Source organism: Mustela lutreola, chromosome 11 (genome assembly GCF_030435805.1).
Source record: "Mustela lutreola isolate mMusLut2 chromosome 11, mMusLut2.pri, whole genome shotgun sequence".
Classification (NCBI taxonomy): Eukaryota; Metazoa; Chordata; class Mammalia; order Carnivora; family Mustelidae; genus Mustela; species Mustela lutreola.
The window spans coordinates 84,262,894-84,280,089 of NC_081300.1; the positions used below are offsets into that span (position 1 = coordinate 84,262,894).

Below are 17,196 nucleotides of genomic sequence, written 5' to 3' on the forward strand. Positions count from 1 at the left end.
CTCCCAGAAGCCGCCTGCTCCGCCCCCTTGTGTGCTCACGGGTTTCCTCTGCACACACAGGTGCATAGCACCGCACACTCAGGACACATTCTGTTGCTCGCACGCAGAAGGGACATCCCTCCTTGACAACCTCTTCCAGACCCATGCACCCGCCCCCACATATGCACACTTCCCAAAGATCAAGGGCAGAGGCAGGAGACACCCCCTTCTCTGGCAGGGGGCTCAGGTACTCTGGCCCGCTCCTGTCTACACATGGGAGCTGACACAAACGCCTTAGAAGTGGGGTGGTTAAAAAAAAGTTGTCATAAAAAAAAAAAAATGTTGTCATGTGAACTTGGGGGACGCAGTCTCTTCACTCAGAAGGGCAGGTGAACACAATTTTACACACACACACACACCCCACACCCCCAAATTCCCAAGCACAGACACAATGACCTGCCCCAGAACCAAAAAAAGAGAAAAGCCCATTTGTGAACTCGCCTTACACAACACTCTACCACGTGATAGAATCAGCAACAAAACTCGCTTTTAATGACGGTGTTGACCTGAGGAATCTTCAGACAGAGGCCTGCGGCCTGAGGCGACCGCCAGCAGAACGGGCCCAGGTCTCAGACCCCATGGCTCCCAGAGAGAGCAGATGTCCCCGTGGGAGGGGAGGCCATGCCGTCTACTGCTTCTCAGAAGACTAGAAACTAGCCTGGGGTGGGGAGGAGGGGGGAGAAACATGGTACAAAATACATTCCGGGCTCCCTGGCTGGGTCCTGAGCCTGGGTGGGGGGCAAATCTCACAGAGGAGGGGGTCAGGGAAGAGAACCACAGGCCCAGTCCCTGAGCCCTGCTTCTCTTTGCGTGGCCAGGTGCCAAGGGGCAGAACGTAGTAGTTATATTCCTCTTAAAAAAATAGATCTCTTTACAGTCACCTTCTCCATAGTCTCTTGGGTATTTGGGAAAGAGCATTTACCTGCACCCCAAGCCTTCAGAGGGGCTGACGGGGGGCTGCTCCAGACAGAAGAGCAAAGCTCTGGGACCTATGGCTTTTGCGTCTATGTTGTAGGGGGCGGTGCAGGTGTGGGCAGGACATGAAGCCACTGGGATCCGAGGTGGGACAGATGGGGTCCTGAATCAGTGCTTTCTGAGACTGATGGTTAGCGACCCAGGTCCTGGAGAATCCTTTGGTTTGATGTCTTACCACCAAGGGAGGTGTGTTTCTATGGAAACGAAAGAACCATTTTCTTCCTTAAAGAATCATTTCCAGGGGAGCTGGCCCCACAGGACTAGGACCAAGGGGTGGTCGGTGATCTGGGAAGGTAGTGGGCGATCTGTGTGGATCAAGGTCCCCACCTGATGTGGAGCACTCCAGGCTCTCTCACCTGGATACCAAAGGACCCCCTGCTAGGGGTCAGAGGGCAGTATAGGGTCACTGTGTTGGGCCCCACTGTGGGAGAGCTGCCCCTGGGTGCGGTCAGTCTTATTCAAGCTTTTGCTTGTAGCATGTGACCATCCTGGGGTTAACTGCTGGCACCTGAGGACCCCTGGGAGTGGGATCAAAGATGCCAAGGTCCCCTCCTGGGTACAGTGAGGGGGGGGAGCAGGGAAGGGTAGCATTCTGGCAACCAGATTGTTTCTCGGAGCTGTGGGACCTGGGGGGTGGGCTCCTCACACCGGCCCCCACATGGCAGTGCCCATTAACCTCATGGGGGTACCACGCCTCCATAGCTCCCACCGAGTGTCAGAGACCCTTCTTCCAGCAGAAGCAACCTGGGTCCATGTTGGAGTCCCTGCTTCCCTGGGGCGTGGAGGAGAGAAGGGGAGGCCGTGAATGCTCAGCCTGGAAGGGAAGAGCACCCGGGGCCACTTTCTCCCTCGACCATCCCTTTAGCTCTCGAATCAATATCTTTGATTTCTGCAGTGGGACACCTGCTTCTCGGGGGACACTGTGAGCCCTCGCTCCCTACAGGCGGGATCCTGAGTGGTGGGGGCTGGGGCACCGGAGACAGGCAAGGGTCCATGGGGCTCGAGTGCCCCAAACCAGCAGGGAGTTGGGTGGGGAGTACCCCCACGGTCTCTTCCCTTGAGCTTCCTTCGTCATGCAGGAAACTCCACTGAGGGCCAACAGCCACCATGGGGATTGTTCCCAAACCAGAAAGAGAGGACAGGTTGCGGGGAGGTTCCCCAAGGGAGGAGAATCTCGAGACCCCAGCTGGGTGGGGACTCCCAACCCCCTCTTCCCCAGCCCAGGCATCATCTGGGGTAGTAGTCGTCGGGGACGCCGGTGAGGTTCCTCCCCTTAAGGGCCGCATCCACCATCTTGATGTAGGCCGAGATGACCTTCTGCATGTCAGCCGTGTAGGGGTCATACTCGAGCTTGCGGAGGCCCGAGCGCTTGAAGTTGCCATCCTTCTGGCTCTCCACGCACAGTAGCCGGTCCTCCCTGACGGCCACGCCCAGCAGGCTGACCATGCGGCCCAGCTGGACGAAGAGGTCCTGCTTCAGGTCCTCAAAGTGCACCACCAGCACCTTCTTGCCAAACTTGAGCCAGTCCAGCGTGTGAGTGGCCCACCACGGGGCATAGTTCCTCACGAACTCCGGCCACTCTGGGGAGAGGAGGCAGGGCAGGGTCAGAGAAGGGGAGGGGCGCCCAGAGGACCAGGGTCAGGATCAAGGCAGTTATGGCAACGCCCTTCACTCCTTCAGATCCCACACTGGCCCAGTCCCTCCCACCTCCGTGCTGTTGCTGCTACCTGCAATGTTCTCCGCCTTTTCTTGTCTTTGGAGAGAACAGTAACCCCTCTTAGGTGCTTCCTGCGTGGCCGCCCCAGCCTTCTCCATAAATGCATGTTATTGTGTTTTTATATACGTTTGCATTAGTGTAGCTAGTAATTTGCTTATTCCTCAAGGCAACCGTTCTCTTCCTTGAACCAAAAGTGAGGCACAGAGAGGTCAAGTAACTTGCTGAAGGTCACACAGCTATGCAATGGCAGAGCCAGGATTTGAAACCAAACAGTCTGGTTTCAAAGTCTGGGCTTTGAACGATCAAGTTGTCCTGTTTAGTAATGTTATATACTCACAGGAGGAGAGTAGGACCTTTGAATAGAGAAGTGAATAAAAGCACATGAGGTTTGGCCGGGGGGATGGGGTAACTGGGTGATGGGCATTAAGGAAGGTACTTGACAGAATCAGTACTGGGTATTATATGCAACGGATTACTCCTAAATTTTACCCGAAATTAATAATCTATACTATGTGTTAACTAACTTGAATTTAAAACAACAAAAAAGTGACTTGCCCACAAACAAAAAAGGCTCTGAGGGTTTTAGCACGGCACCCTGTACCCAGTAGGTGCTCAGTAAATGCTGCCTGTTTCTCTTCCTGTCATTGTTCTGAGCTAGGACCTCGTCTCCCCGGACTCCCCAGGCCCAGGCTGGTGCCGCCTCTGGGCTTCACTGCCCCCTCCACAACCCCGTGTATTGTGTGTCTCTCCAGTAGACCAGGCTGGGGGTATAGTTTAAGTCAGATTATCTATCTTGCAATCTTTGCCTTACTGTTCTACTTTTCATCATGTTTTATTTTGTTGTTGTTGTTGTTTTGGATTGTTTGTTTTTGTTTTCAGTTTATTACCTTGCTGCGGTAATCTGGCAGCGGGGGGGGGGGGGGGACTGTCACGAACAGGGAACGGTGTGTTGGGGTGGTCTGGCTTGAAGACAGGCTATACCAGAATGTGGCTGATTGCTTGGGAAGCCCCAGAGAGGATCTCAAAGAGCTGCAAGCCAGTCCTGGGGCTGCAGAAATGGACAGAATGAGAAGTCCTTGCAGAGGAGGGGGGTGTCACAGAGAACGTCGGGAAGGGAGAAAGGGATGCTGAGCCCCCCATGGACAGTCACAGGCGGGTGCTCTGAAACCCGGGAGCCAGACCCCCTGCTGCTCACAGAGGCAATGCCACCCTGTACCCCCAGAGGCATCTGCTTTTTGAACGAGGGTCTATCAGTCTCCCCAGCTGGGCTGGGGGAGCCCAGTTGCTTCTTGACAACTAAACCTCCTCCTTTGCTGGGTGATGGGTACTTACAATCTCCTTTAATCCTAAAGTGTACCCTGAAGGGAAAGGGCTATTGCAGACTTGTATCACTAGTGAGGAGACAGGAGGCTCAGAGAAGGGAAGTGACCGGCCCAAGGTCACACAGCCAGGCCCAGGTCCTAATCTTCCCGAGGCACCAGCAGCCTCACCCCACTCCCTCCCACTGCCTTACCCCCAGCAGGGGCTCAACGAATGCTGTTGAACTAAATTGGAATTCCCCACCGCCAAACTGTGACATGATAAAGGGCTCCTCTTTCTTTGCAAAACCCATCCAACCCCGTGGCGAGCCTCCTGCTCCCCCAGCGCCCGGAACACCGCTGCTGCTAGGGAAACGTGAATGCTGGGGACAAGGATATCTTTTATCTTTACGATAGATGATTTACAAGGTGTCTGGCTAATTGGGCCCACACTGTTGTAATGGGTTAAGACCAGATGTATCTGAGTGATTAGAAGAACGTAGAGCATGTACATAGTCTGTTGTAATTTTTTTTTTTTTTTTTTTTTTGGAGTCTGCCCCCTCCTGAGTCCTCCACCCACCCCTGCACACATCCCTACGAGGTCCAGACACCTGCTGCTCTTACCATAGAAGCCCAGCAGGATGAAGGTGGGACTCAGTTGCCCAGGAGCACAAGGATCAGATTTCTAGGCCGGGCTACTTCTGACCAATCATCTCAGGTATTTGCTGGGGGGTTACTGCACAAGCTCCCCCCAAAAAGGAGAGGGAAGACCCATCTGCAGGGTGGTCAGGGGCCTGCAGAGGGCGGTCCCAACCTTGGGTGCTTCTTCAGGGGTTGTTTAAGGCTCAGGGTCTGGGCACAGACCATTTTGGAAGCAGACAGCAGTGTTCACAACCCCCTTCCTCTCTCTGTTAGTTGTGGCAGTGGGGGGACCTCGGTTGGTCTCGAGACTCGGTTTACCCATCGGTGAAAGAACTGTGCTAAGACCTGCATCCTGGACGCGAGAGGGAACAGAAGCAGAGGGGCCAGGACCCCGGCCCCGGGCCCCAGGAGTGGCTCCTTCAATGTCAGCTGCTGGTATGAGGATTCTGGAGGTAAGTGCCCTGGCGTAACCAAGATGCACCCCCTTATGTCCCATCAGCTGGGTCAGCGCTTCCCGCCAACAAGGCTTGAACTCCCCCGGGCTGCTTCAGCAATAGCTGCTCACCTACCCCCCCAGATTCCTTCCTGGAAGCTCCTGAATTACTTCACTAAAAAGAAAAAAATTATAAACAAGAGCCCTGATGAGCACAGGATCCCCGTCCCAGTGGGTCATAAAGGCACACTGAGCCCCAGACCATGGGTCCTGGCACCGGTTCTGCCAAAACAGTCACCCACGAGCAACTGGCAGGGCCCCTAGGAGCTCCCGCCTCTTGCCAGGGGGAGGAACCAGGGCCTGATTAATAGCTTAACTGCACTTAATTCCCTGCGGAATCATTAAACACAGTCTGTTTCATTAAACGGATCCGGGACAATTCACCTTGTGTAATCATATCACATAAAACTTTGCTTTGGACCCACTCCAGGGAGACTGTAAAATTAACATTATGGAACCAAAAATGGGGGGCACGGGGAGGGTTGCAAGAGCCTTGCTCCAGCTCTACATGGAAAAGCGGGCACCGGCAGGGAGGGGTGGACCTGCTCCCCAACGGGGACCTCTGCTTTGGGGGGGGCGGGGAACCCTCCCACCCTAGGCAATGATGCCCAAACATTCAAGTGCACTGGAAGCTTCAGGTGAGGGGTGTGTGTGTGGCGGGGATCTTTTTCAAGTGCAGATTCCCATTCAGGGATCCTGAGGGCTGAGCTGGGCTTTTCTAAACCCTCTTCCAGGTGGGGTCAAGGCACTGCTACAGAGACCCCACTGGGAGCAGCAAGGGTTTAAGGCGGTGGTTCTTAAATTGGAGTGTGTATCAGAAACGTCTGGAGAGACTGGGAAAACACAGACTGCCAGGCCCCCTCTGAGTTTCTGATGCAGCAGGTTGTGGGGTGGGAAGGTGTGGGGCTGGAGGATATGCGTTTCTAACCCATTCCCCCAGGCTACGTGTTCTGGCATGGCTGGCAAGGGCACTCTAAAGCCAGGGTCTCAACTCAAGTGCCTGCAGGGGCCAGATGGGAAAGCCAAGAGCAAAGAAAGAAAAGGGGTTCTTTGGGGGAAGGCTCTCAGAGCCCTGAAGACCTGGGTCAGGCCCGGGAGGGGATACAGAGAGAAGGCTCCCCATCCCAGGCTACTGTGGGGACCCTAGGCCCTCTGCCAGGAGATGCATGTGCTGGAACCTTCTCTCTCCATTGCCCTGCAGTCTCGTGCTGCAGCAGGTCCTGACTCCTCCCTAACCTTCGGTTTGCAAGCTCCCAGCTGCTCCGAGGGAGGAAAGAGAGGCCAGGCGGCTCCTGGAAACTGGAACTGCCTGAACCTGAGACCAGGTGCCAAGCCGGGCAAGCTGTGAACTCATCACAAAGCCAGGGCCACCCCTAGGTAAGAGACAGCTTGGGAGCCAATGCCTGGGGTCATGCTTGCTTAGCCCCGTGATTGCTCCCTTCCTGGGCTGGTTTTCTCACCTGTGCAATGGAATGCTGCGGTGACCAGCAGCCTTTCTTACCTCCTCCAGGAATTAGGTTTAAATGACCCAATGAATGCAAAGAACTCAGCGCTGGGAGCTGCCCCATGGAGTCCCCTCTCTTCCCCCTGGGGGCAGCAGGAAGCCTGTGAGGCAGATAGTTGGATTTTACTCCTGTCCCTGGGTGCCCGAATGACCTTGGCAGGTTCCTGCCTCTCTCTGGGCCTCAGTTTCCCTGTTAATCAATAGAGGGCCAACCGAGGTTTGGGGTCCTACCTGCACTCTAGAAGCAGTGAGAGCTTTAAAAAAAAATAACACCAGAGCCAAGGTTGCATTCCAGCAATGGTCCCAGTGTGGTCGGGGCACTGGGCTTTGTCCCCACTCCTCCAGGGAGGCGTGGCTGCTGTGTGGCAGGGGCTGAGGACCCCTGGGCTTGGTCGCCCCCAGGTCCTTTCCAGCTGGGCTGGCAAAGTCTTTGCTCAGCCAGGCCTCTGCCAAGTGCACCTGCAGACTTCTCAGCCTGGCCCTGAGTGTTCATTTCCAACCGTCCCACAAATGAATCAGAAACCTCTTCTGGGAACAGTGGAACAAATGTCACCACCTAAGCTTCCACCCTCTGAGAGGGGGAATGAAGCAAGGGGAGGGACAGAGGACCCCCTGGACTGAACTGGGAAGCCAGGGCCCCGGTGGCCAGACAGGCCCAGGGGTTTTAAGGAATGACATCATTAACCACAGGATGGCTGCGTTAACACCTGTGTATGTGGGGGGGGGGCAGTGTGTGGGGGGGCTTTGGAGCAGCTTTAGGAGGGGTGAAGTGGGAGAGCACCCCTTCAAGGCTGAGGCTGAAGCAGCCTGGTTCCTGGAGGCCAAGGTGGAGGGAGCTCCCCTTTACGGAGCACCAACTGGACTGACTGACCCCACTGTTCCATCGACATTTTATCCCATCCATCATCATAGCTCAGTGGGTAAGGGTTTGGGTTCAGGAGCAAAACTGTGTGGGGTCAAACCCCAGGTCCACTACCTCCGGGGAAAGCCTCTTCACCTCTCTGAACTTGGCTCGTCCCATCTCTAAAACGGGGTTAATTATGGGGTTTCAAGACTCTCCTTACAGTGATGGAGATGCGGGTGATAATGGATATGGGATTTTTTTTTTTTTTATGAAGATTTTATTTGAGAGGGAGAGAGAGACAGTAAAAGAGGGAACACAAGTAGGGAGAGTGGGAGAGGGAGAAGCAGGCCTCCCTCAGAGCAGGGAGCCCAATGCAGGGCTGGATCCCAGGACCCTGGGATCATGACCCGAGCCGAAAACAGACGCTCAATGATTGAGCCACCCAGGTGTCCTGGATATGAGATTTTAAGAGCCAGAGGGCTTAAAGTTTTTCAAGATGCTCAAAGTTGGGTCTGACTTCAACGCTCTCACCACGATCGTGGGCCACCGGCTCTGGACTGAGATCTTTATCCACATGGCTCTGGACTGAGATCTTTATCCACAAAGCCGTCATCTACTAAGTGCCAGAAGTGAATCTCAAACCCCGATCATATTAAGATTCACAGCTGCGGGGCCAACTTTTTCACTCCTCAGCTGGCACAGTCATTTGTGTGACCTGGCACAAGTCACTTACTCTCTCTGAGCCTCCCAACCCAGAGCTGTTGGAGGTGGTTCATTGAAATGACGCTCTGTGAGTTCTTAGGGGGCTCTTGAGTGACCTCCTGGCCATCAGCCACTGACCATGGGCTGAATTCTGACCATGGGCTGGATTCTGGTCTCCCGACTCCCAGGAAAGGGCTCTTGAAACTGCTTCCAGCCATCCCATATCAATTACACGAGGATCTCCATCTCCATAATTACTGAGTGTTTTTAAAGGGTTAAACTCTTAGAGCCCCACTATTATTAACCCCATTGTGTAGGCGGGACAAGCCAAAGTGCTGGGAGATGGTGGAGCTGGGGTTTGAACCCAGGGAGTCTCGCTCTTGAGCCCATGCCCTTGACGGCTTCCTGTGACCCCATCGGGCTCCCAGCAGGTGCAGCTCATGGGCTGGAGGCCATGGGGAACCCTTCTGGATCCCCGGCAGCACCCAGCACCAGCTATACCGCCTACCCCCGCAAGGCAGCCTGCCCCTCACCCCCATCCCTGCAGTACCTTTGCCCTTCCAGTGGGCGTGTGCAGCAAAGCCGATGTGGCCGCCGTACTTGCGGTTGAACTCAGCCATGAGTGCCTTGTAGGGGTTACGAATGAGCAAGATGGCAGCATCGAAGGCCTCAATCTCCTTCTGGCCACTCTCATGTGTCTTGATGCAGATGGTCCTGCCGCTGCGCCAGTGGTCCCGCTCACCTTTGAACCCTGCTCCAGTCAAAGGAGGGAGATACAGAGCAGTGAGCCCAGGGACAGGAGTCCTGCCCAGTACCCCAGGCCAACTCAGGAAGCCTGCTGCATTCACTTGTTTCTGCCCATGTTTACTGAGTACCTGTGTGCCAGGCACTGTGCTGGCAGGTGGGAATAAAATCTGCAAAAATCTTCATGGGTCTTGCCATCTTTGGGAGTCAGGTAATGCAGATCATGACCTCGTTGACCACAATGAGCCACTGTGCCACAGAAGTGGCTGGGATTTCATGCCCAGGTGCCCCAAGAAGCACCGGAGAGGGACGCACTGGGGGAGTCCTCTTTGGGTGGAGTGTATGTCTCCAGGCCTAGCCCTGTGACTCTCCTTGGCCAGGGCAATGAGGACAGAAGTGGTTTTCTAGCATAGCCCCCAGGTGCGTCACATGTTCGTTTAGTCTTATATGCTCTGCTGTTACTGTGAGAAGGACATGTACTACAAGGCTGCTGGTCCCAGATGGTGAGAGACTCGTGAAACAGACACGGGTGCAACCTGGAGGCGAAGGGGTGTAAACTGACATGGAAAGGATGAGAAGGAATGACTAGCCCAAGAGAGGAAGGGAAAGGTGTGGGGGGATAGCAGATATAAAGGTCCTGGGGTGCGTCAGAAGAAATGTGTCACATGGATGACTTCTGAGGGGGAAAAGAGGGGAGTGTAAAGTCAGATTGGATTGTAGCGGTCATGATGGAGAGTTCAGCACTAAGACCACAAAGATTAGGAATCCCTGAAAAAGGATAGACAGCAGGACAAGATCAGATTTTCCTTTCAAAAGCCGAGGAACTGACAGAAGTTGTGGGTTGCAGGAGAATGTTTCTCTGGCGCCAATGGTATGCTGGACACTGACCTGAGCCTTTCATGTAATTGGGCAACTCCATGCTTGCACTGATCCTAGGAGAGATTTTTATGGATAAGGACAACTGAGGCACCGGGAGATCAAAGAATTTGCCCAAGCTCTAGAGCAAGGGAGGAAGACATGAAGCCAAGATTCAAACCCAAGCCATCTAGGCGCCAGAGACTGAGCTCTTAGGCCTCCTGCTCTCCCGGGAGCGAAGGCACTTGGATGGCATCTTGAAAGCCAAGAAGAAATGTTCTCAGATGACGCCTTCAAGATACCCGCTGTTTTTCCAACTCCAAGTTATTTCTTTGGGCCTCCGTTTCCTCATCTATAAAATGGAACCACGCTGCTGCTTCTTCACCGGGCTGTTTGAGAAAATCAATGAGGCCCAGAAGAGGAGTTCAATCAATGGCAGCTCAATGACAACAAGTGTTGGGGGGGACACGATGGGCTGAGAAGCCACGCTTCCTCCCCTTTTCTCTCCTTGTCCCATGCACAAAGGTTTCTGAGGCTTTTAATAAGGTGGATTACAATGAGGCCAGCCTGGTACCTATTTCTGTTCCTGGAGATCAGGTTTTAGAAAAGGTAAAAGTCCAGTTTCCAACAACCCACCCCCCGACTCCCTGCTGGGGTCACAAGAACTGGAATATCATATCCTGAGCTAGATTCCATCCTGGGACTTGCCAAGTGAAACCTCAGGAAGTATCTTAGCCTTGCAAATTAGCACTGACCCCTGCCCACAAGGAAATATTCACCCCGTCTTGGAGCCCCACGGACTGCCCCATGTCATGGCACAACGAGGAGTGGGGTCTGGGAGCTAGAGAGCAGAGCCTGGGATACAGATGTTGACCCATGAGTTGGGTCCAATTTCAAGGCATGGAGCCCCACATTCCATCAGTAAAGTGCCCCACGACACAGACAAGGAACTTCCCATCTAGGATGGCATTTTATCTTTGCCAAAATGCATTTCAGCATGCGCACAGTAAGAGAAAAACACGTGCAGGGGTTACATAAGGACACATACAGGTTCTCAGAGAAGGAAGAGAACTAGAAACGTGGCAGAGGGGTTACGGTAGTTTAAATCAGCTCTTGCCATCAACAGATGAATGGATAAAGAAGATGTGTATATATACACTCTGGAATACTATGCAGCCATCAAAAACCCAAAGTCTTGCCATTTGCAACAACATGGATGGAACTAGAGGGTATTATGCTTAGCGTAATAAGTTAATCAGAGAAAGACAATTATCATATGATCTCTCTGAAATGAGGAATTTGAGAGCAGAGTAGGGGATTTTAGGGGATAGGGAGGAAAAAAATGAAACAAGACAGGATCAGCAGGGAGACAAACCATAAGAGATTCTTAATCTCAGAAACAAAACTGAGTGTTGCTGGGGGGTGGGAGGGGAGGGATAGAGTGGTTGGGTGATGGACACTGGGGAGGGTATGTGCTATGTTGAGTGATGTGAATTGTGCAAGACTGATGATTCACAGACCTATACCCCTGTGGGCAAATAATACATTATATGTTAATAAAAAAAAAAAATCAGTTTTGGTGCATTGTGAGACCTGGAGTCCATTTCTCTGTTACATGGTAGAGTCCACCCAGCACAGTGTTTATCAAGATACAAAGATTACACATATTGGAAAAGACCTGGTCTAGACTCCAGATGTAGGTCTCCTAAGAAGTTAGTCTGTAAGGGCACTGCAAAAGTAGGTAGGTGGAGAAAATTCCATTTAGCACAATGCCTCCCAGAGAGAGGAGTTCTTTGTCTAGGAAGGAGCCTTTAAGAATCCGCATGGGATCTGCCTGCCTGAGGAACTAGGGATGGTTGCTCCAGCAGCCTCCAGGGAGGGCCTTCTAGGTGATTTCAATCAGGGATGCAAGAGGGGGGCCAGAGCGGAATTGCTGAACTCAACCACCAGGGGGCCCCCTCTCCCCTCCTCCGTGATGCAGTACCCAGCTCCATTGCATCTGTGCGGAGCATTTCAATCCTGTTCCTTTGACGGTTCACCATAATAGCAGCTCACTGGGGCATGCATGGGACCCTCAGAGACTCTGAGAAGCCAGACAATGGTCGAGGCTTTGGAGAATAAGCTATTGATTCTCCTCTCCACCCCACTGCCCACTATGACATGTGCTTGTGCACTCTGCAGTTAAAGAAGCTGTCACGGAGAGGGGCAGGAGGCAGGGCTCCACATTTCTGCAAGCCCTGCTGTTTACTGGGGAGGGAAAGGCCCCTAAGAGCCTGCCTCATCCACGTCCCGCCACATCTGTGTGGCCCCCAGGAGTGGAGAAAGGCCCTGCCGAACTCTGGGCAGTCATCCCAGCCCCTCCTGCCTCGGGATTCACTCAGCCCAGAGAGCTGGAGCCTGCACTCCGGGCAGTGGGGTCCCTGAGATGGGGAGGAGGACAGAGAGGGGAGAGGGGGCCGAGGGAGAGGGAGGAAGAAGGGGAAAAGCAGACACAGACACAAAAGAAGACAAAAAAGGAGAAAGGGAGACAAAGACAGATGGACACAGACACAGAGAAAATCACGTTTTGCAGATGGCCAGCCTCTCTGGGTAAGGGCAAGAGGGGGCAGAATGCAAGTGGCACACACAGTCGGATTCCAGGAGAATGTTCTCCCCCGGTACCCCTCCTTCACTCAGCAGCCCCTCCGGGGGCCACGCTGTTGCCAGGAGGAGAGAAGAGGAGGTTGCAGACAAAGTGCCAAGCAGCCCGTTAGACTTAGAAGGACCCTGGGGGTCACCCACTGAACACAAGCTTGTTACACAGGAGGAGATGGAGGTTTCAAGCCGGAGGGGTGGGGGTTTCCCCCTTATCCAGCTAGTTAGCTGCAGGGATGAGGGAGGAAACTGAAATATCACAAAGCCAGAGTCCCTGGAGCATCAGCTCATCCTACAGAAACCAACCCCCTGCAGGCCCATCCCTGAGGCCCCTCACTTCCAATCAATGGGCTCCTACTGTCTTTCCCACTGACCCCACTACTGTCCCTGCAGCTGGACATCCTCTCCAAGTTCTGCAGCCAGAGGCGTATTTTCACACACACAAATCCCAGCACACCACTCCTCGGCCCGAGATCCCTCCATACCCCACTCCGCACCCGGCCGGGGGCCCCAGCGTAATATGCTTTCAAGGGCTTTGCCCACCCAGTCCTGGCTGTCCCTCCTGTGTCGCACCCCCAGCCCTCACTGCTGCCACCGTCCAATGCCACCGAATGGTCATTGACCAATCACACAGTCCCCTGCTCCTCACATCACTGCCCCCATCCACAGCCTCTCTCTGGAACTCCTCCCCCACCAGGGGGAGTCCTGTGCACTTTTGCACATCTCTGCCCCAGACTAAATCACAAAATATAGAAAGCACCCATCCCAGAGCTGGGCCCATCGCAGACATTCCATAAACACCCACAACACTTAGTATCACTAAGGGCGACATGGCGTATTGTAACGATAGGGACCATGATGAAAGAGGGCTCTGGGAACAAGGAAGATGGGGCAGGAGGACGCGGGAGTCTGCCAGAGGTGCTGGAAGGGGGTTGTGATCTCGGCTTGGGAAGAGCAGGTTTCCAGGCAGAAGAGCTAGGATGGGGTGTGGGTGGGGACTGACAATCCAGGGAGAGGACAGTCATGGGCGTGTGGCTGGCATGTTTCCTAACTACGAAGACCACATTCTACCTGGAGCCTGACACTCAAAGGGGGCAGCAGACCAACCAGCCAGTGGGTGGCAAACCCCCTCTCCATCCCCCACCCCCCAGCGTTTGAGGATTTTCTTAAGCTGAATTTGTCTCAGCTGCAGAGGTCATGTGGGGAGGGACTTGGGGTTAGCAGGACTGACCAATGGTCTTTTAACACCAGAGCCTCATAACATTGTCTTATATCTTTGTTCAAAACCAGTGTGCATTCGCTGTTGACATCTCCGTATTATAAATGAGGAAACGGAACCTCAGGGAAATAATGAAATCTTGCCCAAGGTCCCACACCTGATAACTACCAGCGTTCAGTCTGAAGAGTCAATCCCCTGACTCTGTCTTAAGACACAGTTTCCCTTTGAAGCTAGGAGGCTGAGTTAGATCAGAGGTGGTCCTATCAGGCATGTAGCCCACCATTCCCCCTTCTATACCCTCAACAGGCATCACTGCTAGATTAAGGCACTTAAAGAGAACCTCAGAATCCTTCTTAACACATCGACCTAAAACAGGGATTCATCGGAATGAACACAGGAGATGAAACCACTTTGAATCCCTGGACTGATGATCCTGAAAGACCCTTATATTTGTAAACTCTGTAATTCCATAAATAGGGTTCCTGCCCCAGCCCAAGGGCCAGCCATGGGATGCTTCCTGAGTCTGCTTCTCCTTGCCACTCTCTAGGACAAGCCAGAGATATTCCAGACTCTGCCTGGTTTCCTCCCAACAACCCCCATAAAGGCAGCAGGACAAAGTGTTTGTTAAAAGCATGGATGTAATGTTGACACCTGGGCCTGGGTTCAGATCCTGATAGAAGCATGAAAAACCCTCACCTTGAAGCCTCGAACACATTTCATGCTCAATAAATGATCGCATAAACCAAAACTAAAAAATCAGTCCTACCAAACATTGGGATCCTAAGACAGACCTGACCGCTTGTTAACTCCGCCCTTCAACCCGTCCCTTTTCATCCTTCTTGACCTTCCCGCTTCCCTCCCTCAGACAGAGGTCCCCTGGCTCTCCCAGTGCCTGGTCCCCAGACTGTAGTATTCACAGCCTACACTGATGGCTCGCTCACTCTGTGCTAAGCCTGTTACATGGAGCAACTTCTTAACTCTCACAATGACCTCACCAGGGACATACCATGATCTCTGATTCATGCATGATGACGCAGGATCAGAGAGGTGCAGAAACTTGCTCAAAGTCACACAGCCAGTAAGCGGGTCTTCATCTGGTTTGCAGACACAAAGACCCACAGCCACAGGCAGCCCCATGTAAAGACAAAACCTCTCACAAATAGAGCTGCTTCCCTGATGCCCCTCCCAGAGCTGGGGGGGGGGCTCACATCCAATGGGGCTTTCACCCAAGGTTTTCAGTTTCCCAGTAAGAACCCCCAGGGTCTTCTTGCCCATATGATGGGAATAGTAAGAATGCAGGCTTTGAAACTGGGATATCCTAGGCTGTAATCCTTCACCAGCCTGTTGAAAACAATGTGCGTGACTTGGAGTAAGTTACCTTTTCTCTCCAAGCTTCAGTTTTTGCATCTGGAAAATGGTACCACATCCTATGTCCTAGGGTTACTATGCTGGGCTAAAAATGGAGCACCTGGCATGGCTCTTGGTGGCCAAAGTAGTCTGTCCATGACCATCTAAACCTACACAAAGCACATGGCACACAGCGCTCCATAAATGCCTGCCAGGAGACTACACTTAGGAAGTGCTTCTGGAGCCCAGAAATGCTCAGTGAACATCTGTGAGCAGAAGGAAAATAAAGCACCCGCACAACAGATACCACTGGTTTCAGGGTAGGTAAGACACTTGGTACATAGTAGGTGCTCAGTAAATGTCTCCCCAAATGAGCCTCCTTCTTTCCCTCTGTATACAGCACAGAGATGCTGGTCCATCGACATTGGTGGGGAGGGACCTGGCTAGAGTTGGTGCTCCAGGCAAGTTGCAGTGCCCTAGCCAGAGAGAGAAGGTAGCATGCACATAGTAGGAGCTTGATAAATGCCCCTTTTTGAGTAGATGCTGCTCAGGCAACGTTTGTGGGGCATACAAGGAGGCAGGGTACTGAGTGCGCAGTAGGTCTTAGCAACCATGCCCAGGTGACTCAAGTGGCACATAGTAGGGACGCAGGAAGGGTTTTCCTCTGCCCTTCCCCAGGTGGGTCCACTCCAGCCTCCTCACCTTTATTGTAGAGGGAACCGTCGAAGTAATAGCTGCCAGTGTAGAAGCCGGTGGCCAGCTCGATGAGGTGGCGAGCCCACGTGTTGCCGGCACCAGGGAAGCTGGCTAGAGCAATGAGCTGCTTGGACTTGGCTGGGAGGAACTTTCGGTCCATGCAGCGGTTGTCTGCAAAGGGCAGGACACGGTCAGGTGCAGGCAGATGGAGCTGGACAGGAAGGGAGCAGGGCATGAGTCCCACCCCGACCCCTTCCCAGCCCTGCGGCCCAGGTCGTGTGTGGGATCCTCCCCCAGGCCCCCTCCCTTCCCATGGCTAAAAGGAGAAAAATGGTTCCTTGTCACTGGGTTGACACGAGGGTTGAAGGAGACCATGGATGAAGAGGGATGATCCCGTAGCAGGAATTCAATGAACGCCGCCTAGTTCTGATCTCCTGCCTCAGTTTCCCCCCAGGACAGAGACTCACTCTCATACTGCCCCAACCATCCTTTGCTTTAGAAGACAACCCTCCAAAGTCATCTGCCTACATGGGGTGCAGTCCAGGGTTCTGACCTTGACCTCCAAGCCAGGTGTGGCCAGGCTCATGTTTCCTTCCAGGCTCACCCCTCCCACCCACCTGCTGGCCTCCAGGGTCCCTCCACTTCCTGTCTGTGCTCTGCTCCTTCCTGACCCAGCAGTAGCCCCGGGGACAGTAAGAGACTTTGCTGCCCCCACCATCCCCGCTTTTGCCAGGCTCTGCCGAATCAGCCCCGCCTGGCTTCCCTCCTCCCCAGGCGAGCCTTACCAAATGGGGTCCTTCCCCTCCTTGTCATGTATCTCCATCGTAAACTCGAAGGATGATTTGATAATGCCCTTTGCTGACTCTCTAGAAATTTCTATATCCTCTGGCACAGAGTAGGGATAATAAAAGCGTCTTGGGTGGATGGATGGACGACAGATGTGTAGGTAGGTGGACGGATGGAAGGATGGATGGTGAGTGGGTGGGCAGACGGGGAATAATAGTATTTACTTTATAGGAATCTTGTAAGGATTGACATAATACATATAAATACATAAAGTACTCAAAGGGGAGATTTTTTCCTTTTTTTTTTTTTTTTTTCTTTTTAGTCTTCATCCTCATGTGTATGTCTAGATTCTCTGGCTTTACAGAGTCCTGAGGGTGCTCCTGTTGTCAGAGCCCCAACACCTCCCACTGCAGCACAGAAGGCACCGTGCTGATTTATTTTGACCCCCAGAGATGCAAGGGAAGCTGAGGGAAGGCCCAGCATAGGGGACTCTGCAGCGGGGGAAGGAGAGGAGAGAATTCTAGATTGGGGTTCTAGCCCTGCCTCCTCACTCAGGACCAACGAGCTCGATCCTTAGTTACCACAAAGAGACAGCAGACAGCCCTGTCCCCCTGACACGTTTCGCCTGCCCCTGAGCCCGCCAGACCCCCTGCCCCCCCCCACGCTCCTCCTTCCCTCCCACTCCCAAGGGAGAAGGGCTA

The 17,196-nt window shown here is 53.4% G+C and overlaps 1 protein-coding gene across 3 annotated transcripts in view; it reads right to left on the minus strand.

The window, feature by feature from the left end:
• Positions 1-504: 504 nt before the first annotated feature.
• The window catches only part of WSCD2 (WSC domain containing 2), a 116,688-nt gene continuing 99,996 nt past the window's right edge, over positions 505-17,196 (minus strand). For all 3 annotated transcript variants that reach the window (XM_059139667.1, XM_059139665.1, XM_059139666.1), the window contains 3 exons: positions 15,716-15,880; positions 8,765-8,965; positions 505-2,594 (listed from right to left, as the gene is read on the minus strand). In XM_059139667.1, the coding sequence (XP_058995650.1) occupies positions 2,242-2,594; positions 8,765-8,965; positions 15,716-15,880 (719 nt within the window). In that variant the 3' untranslated portion in view covers positions 505-2,241. The remainder of the gene's footprint in view (positions 2,595-8,764; positions 8,966-15,715; positions 15,881-17,196) is intronic.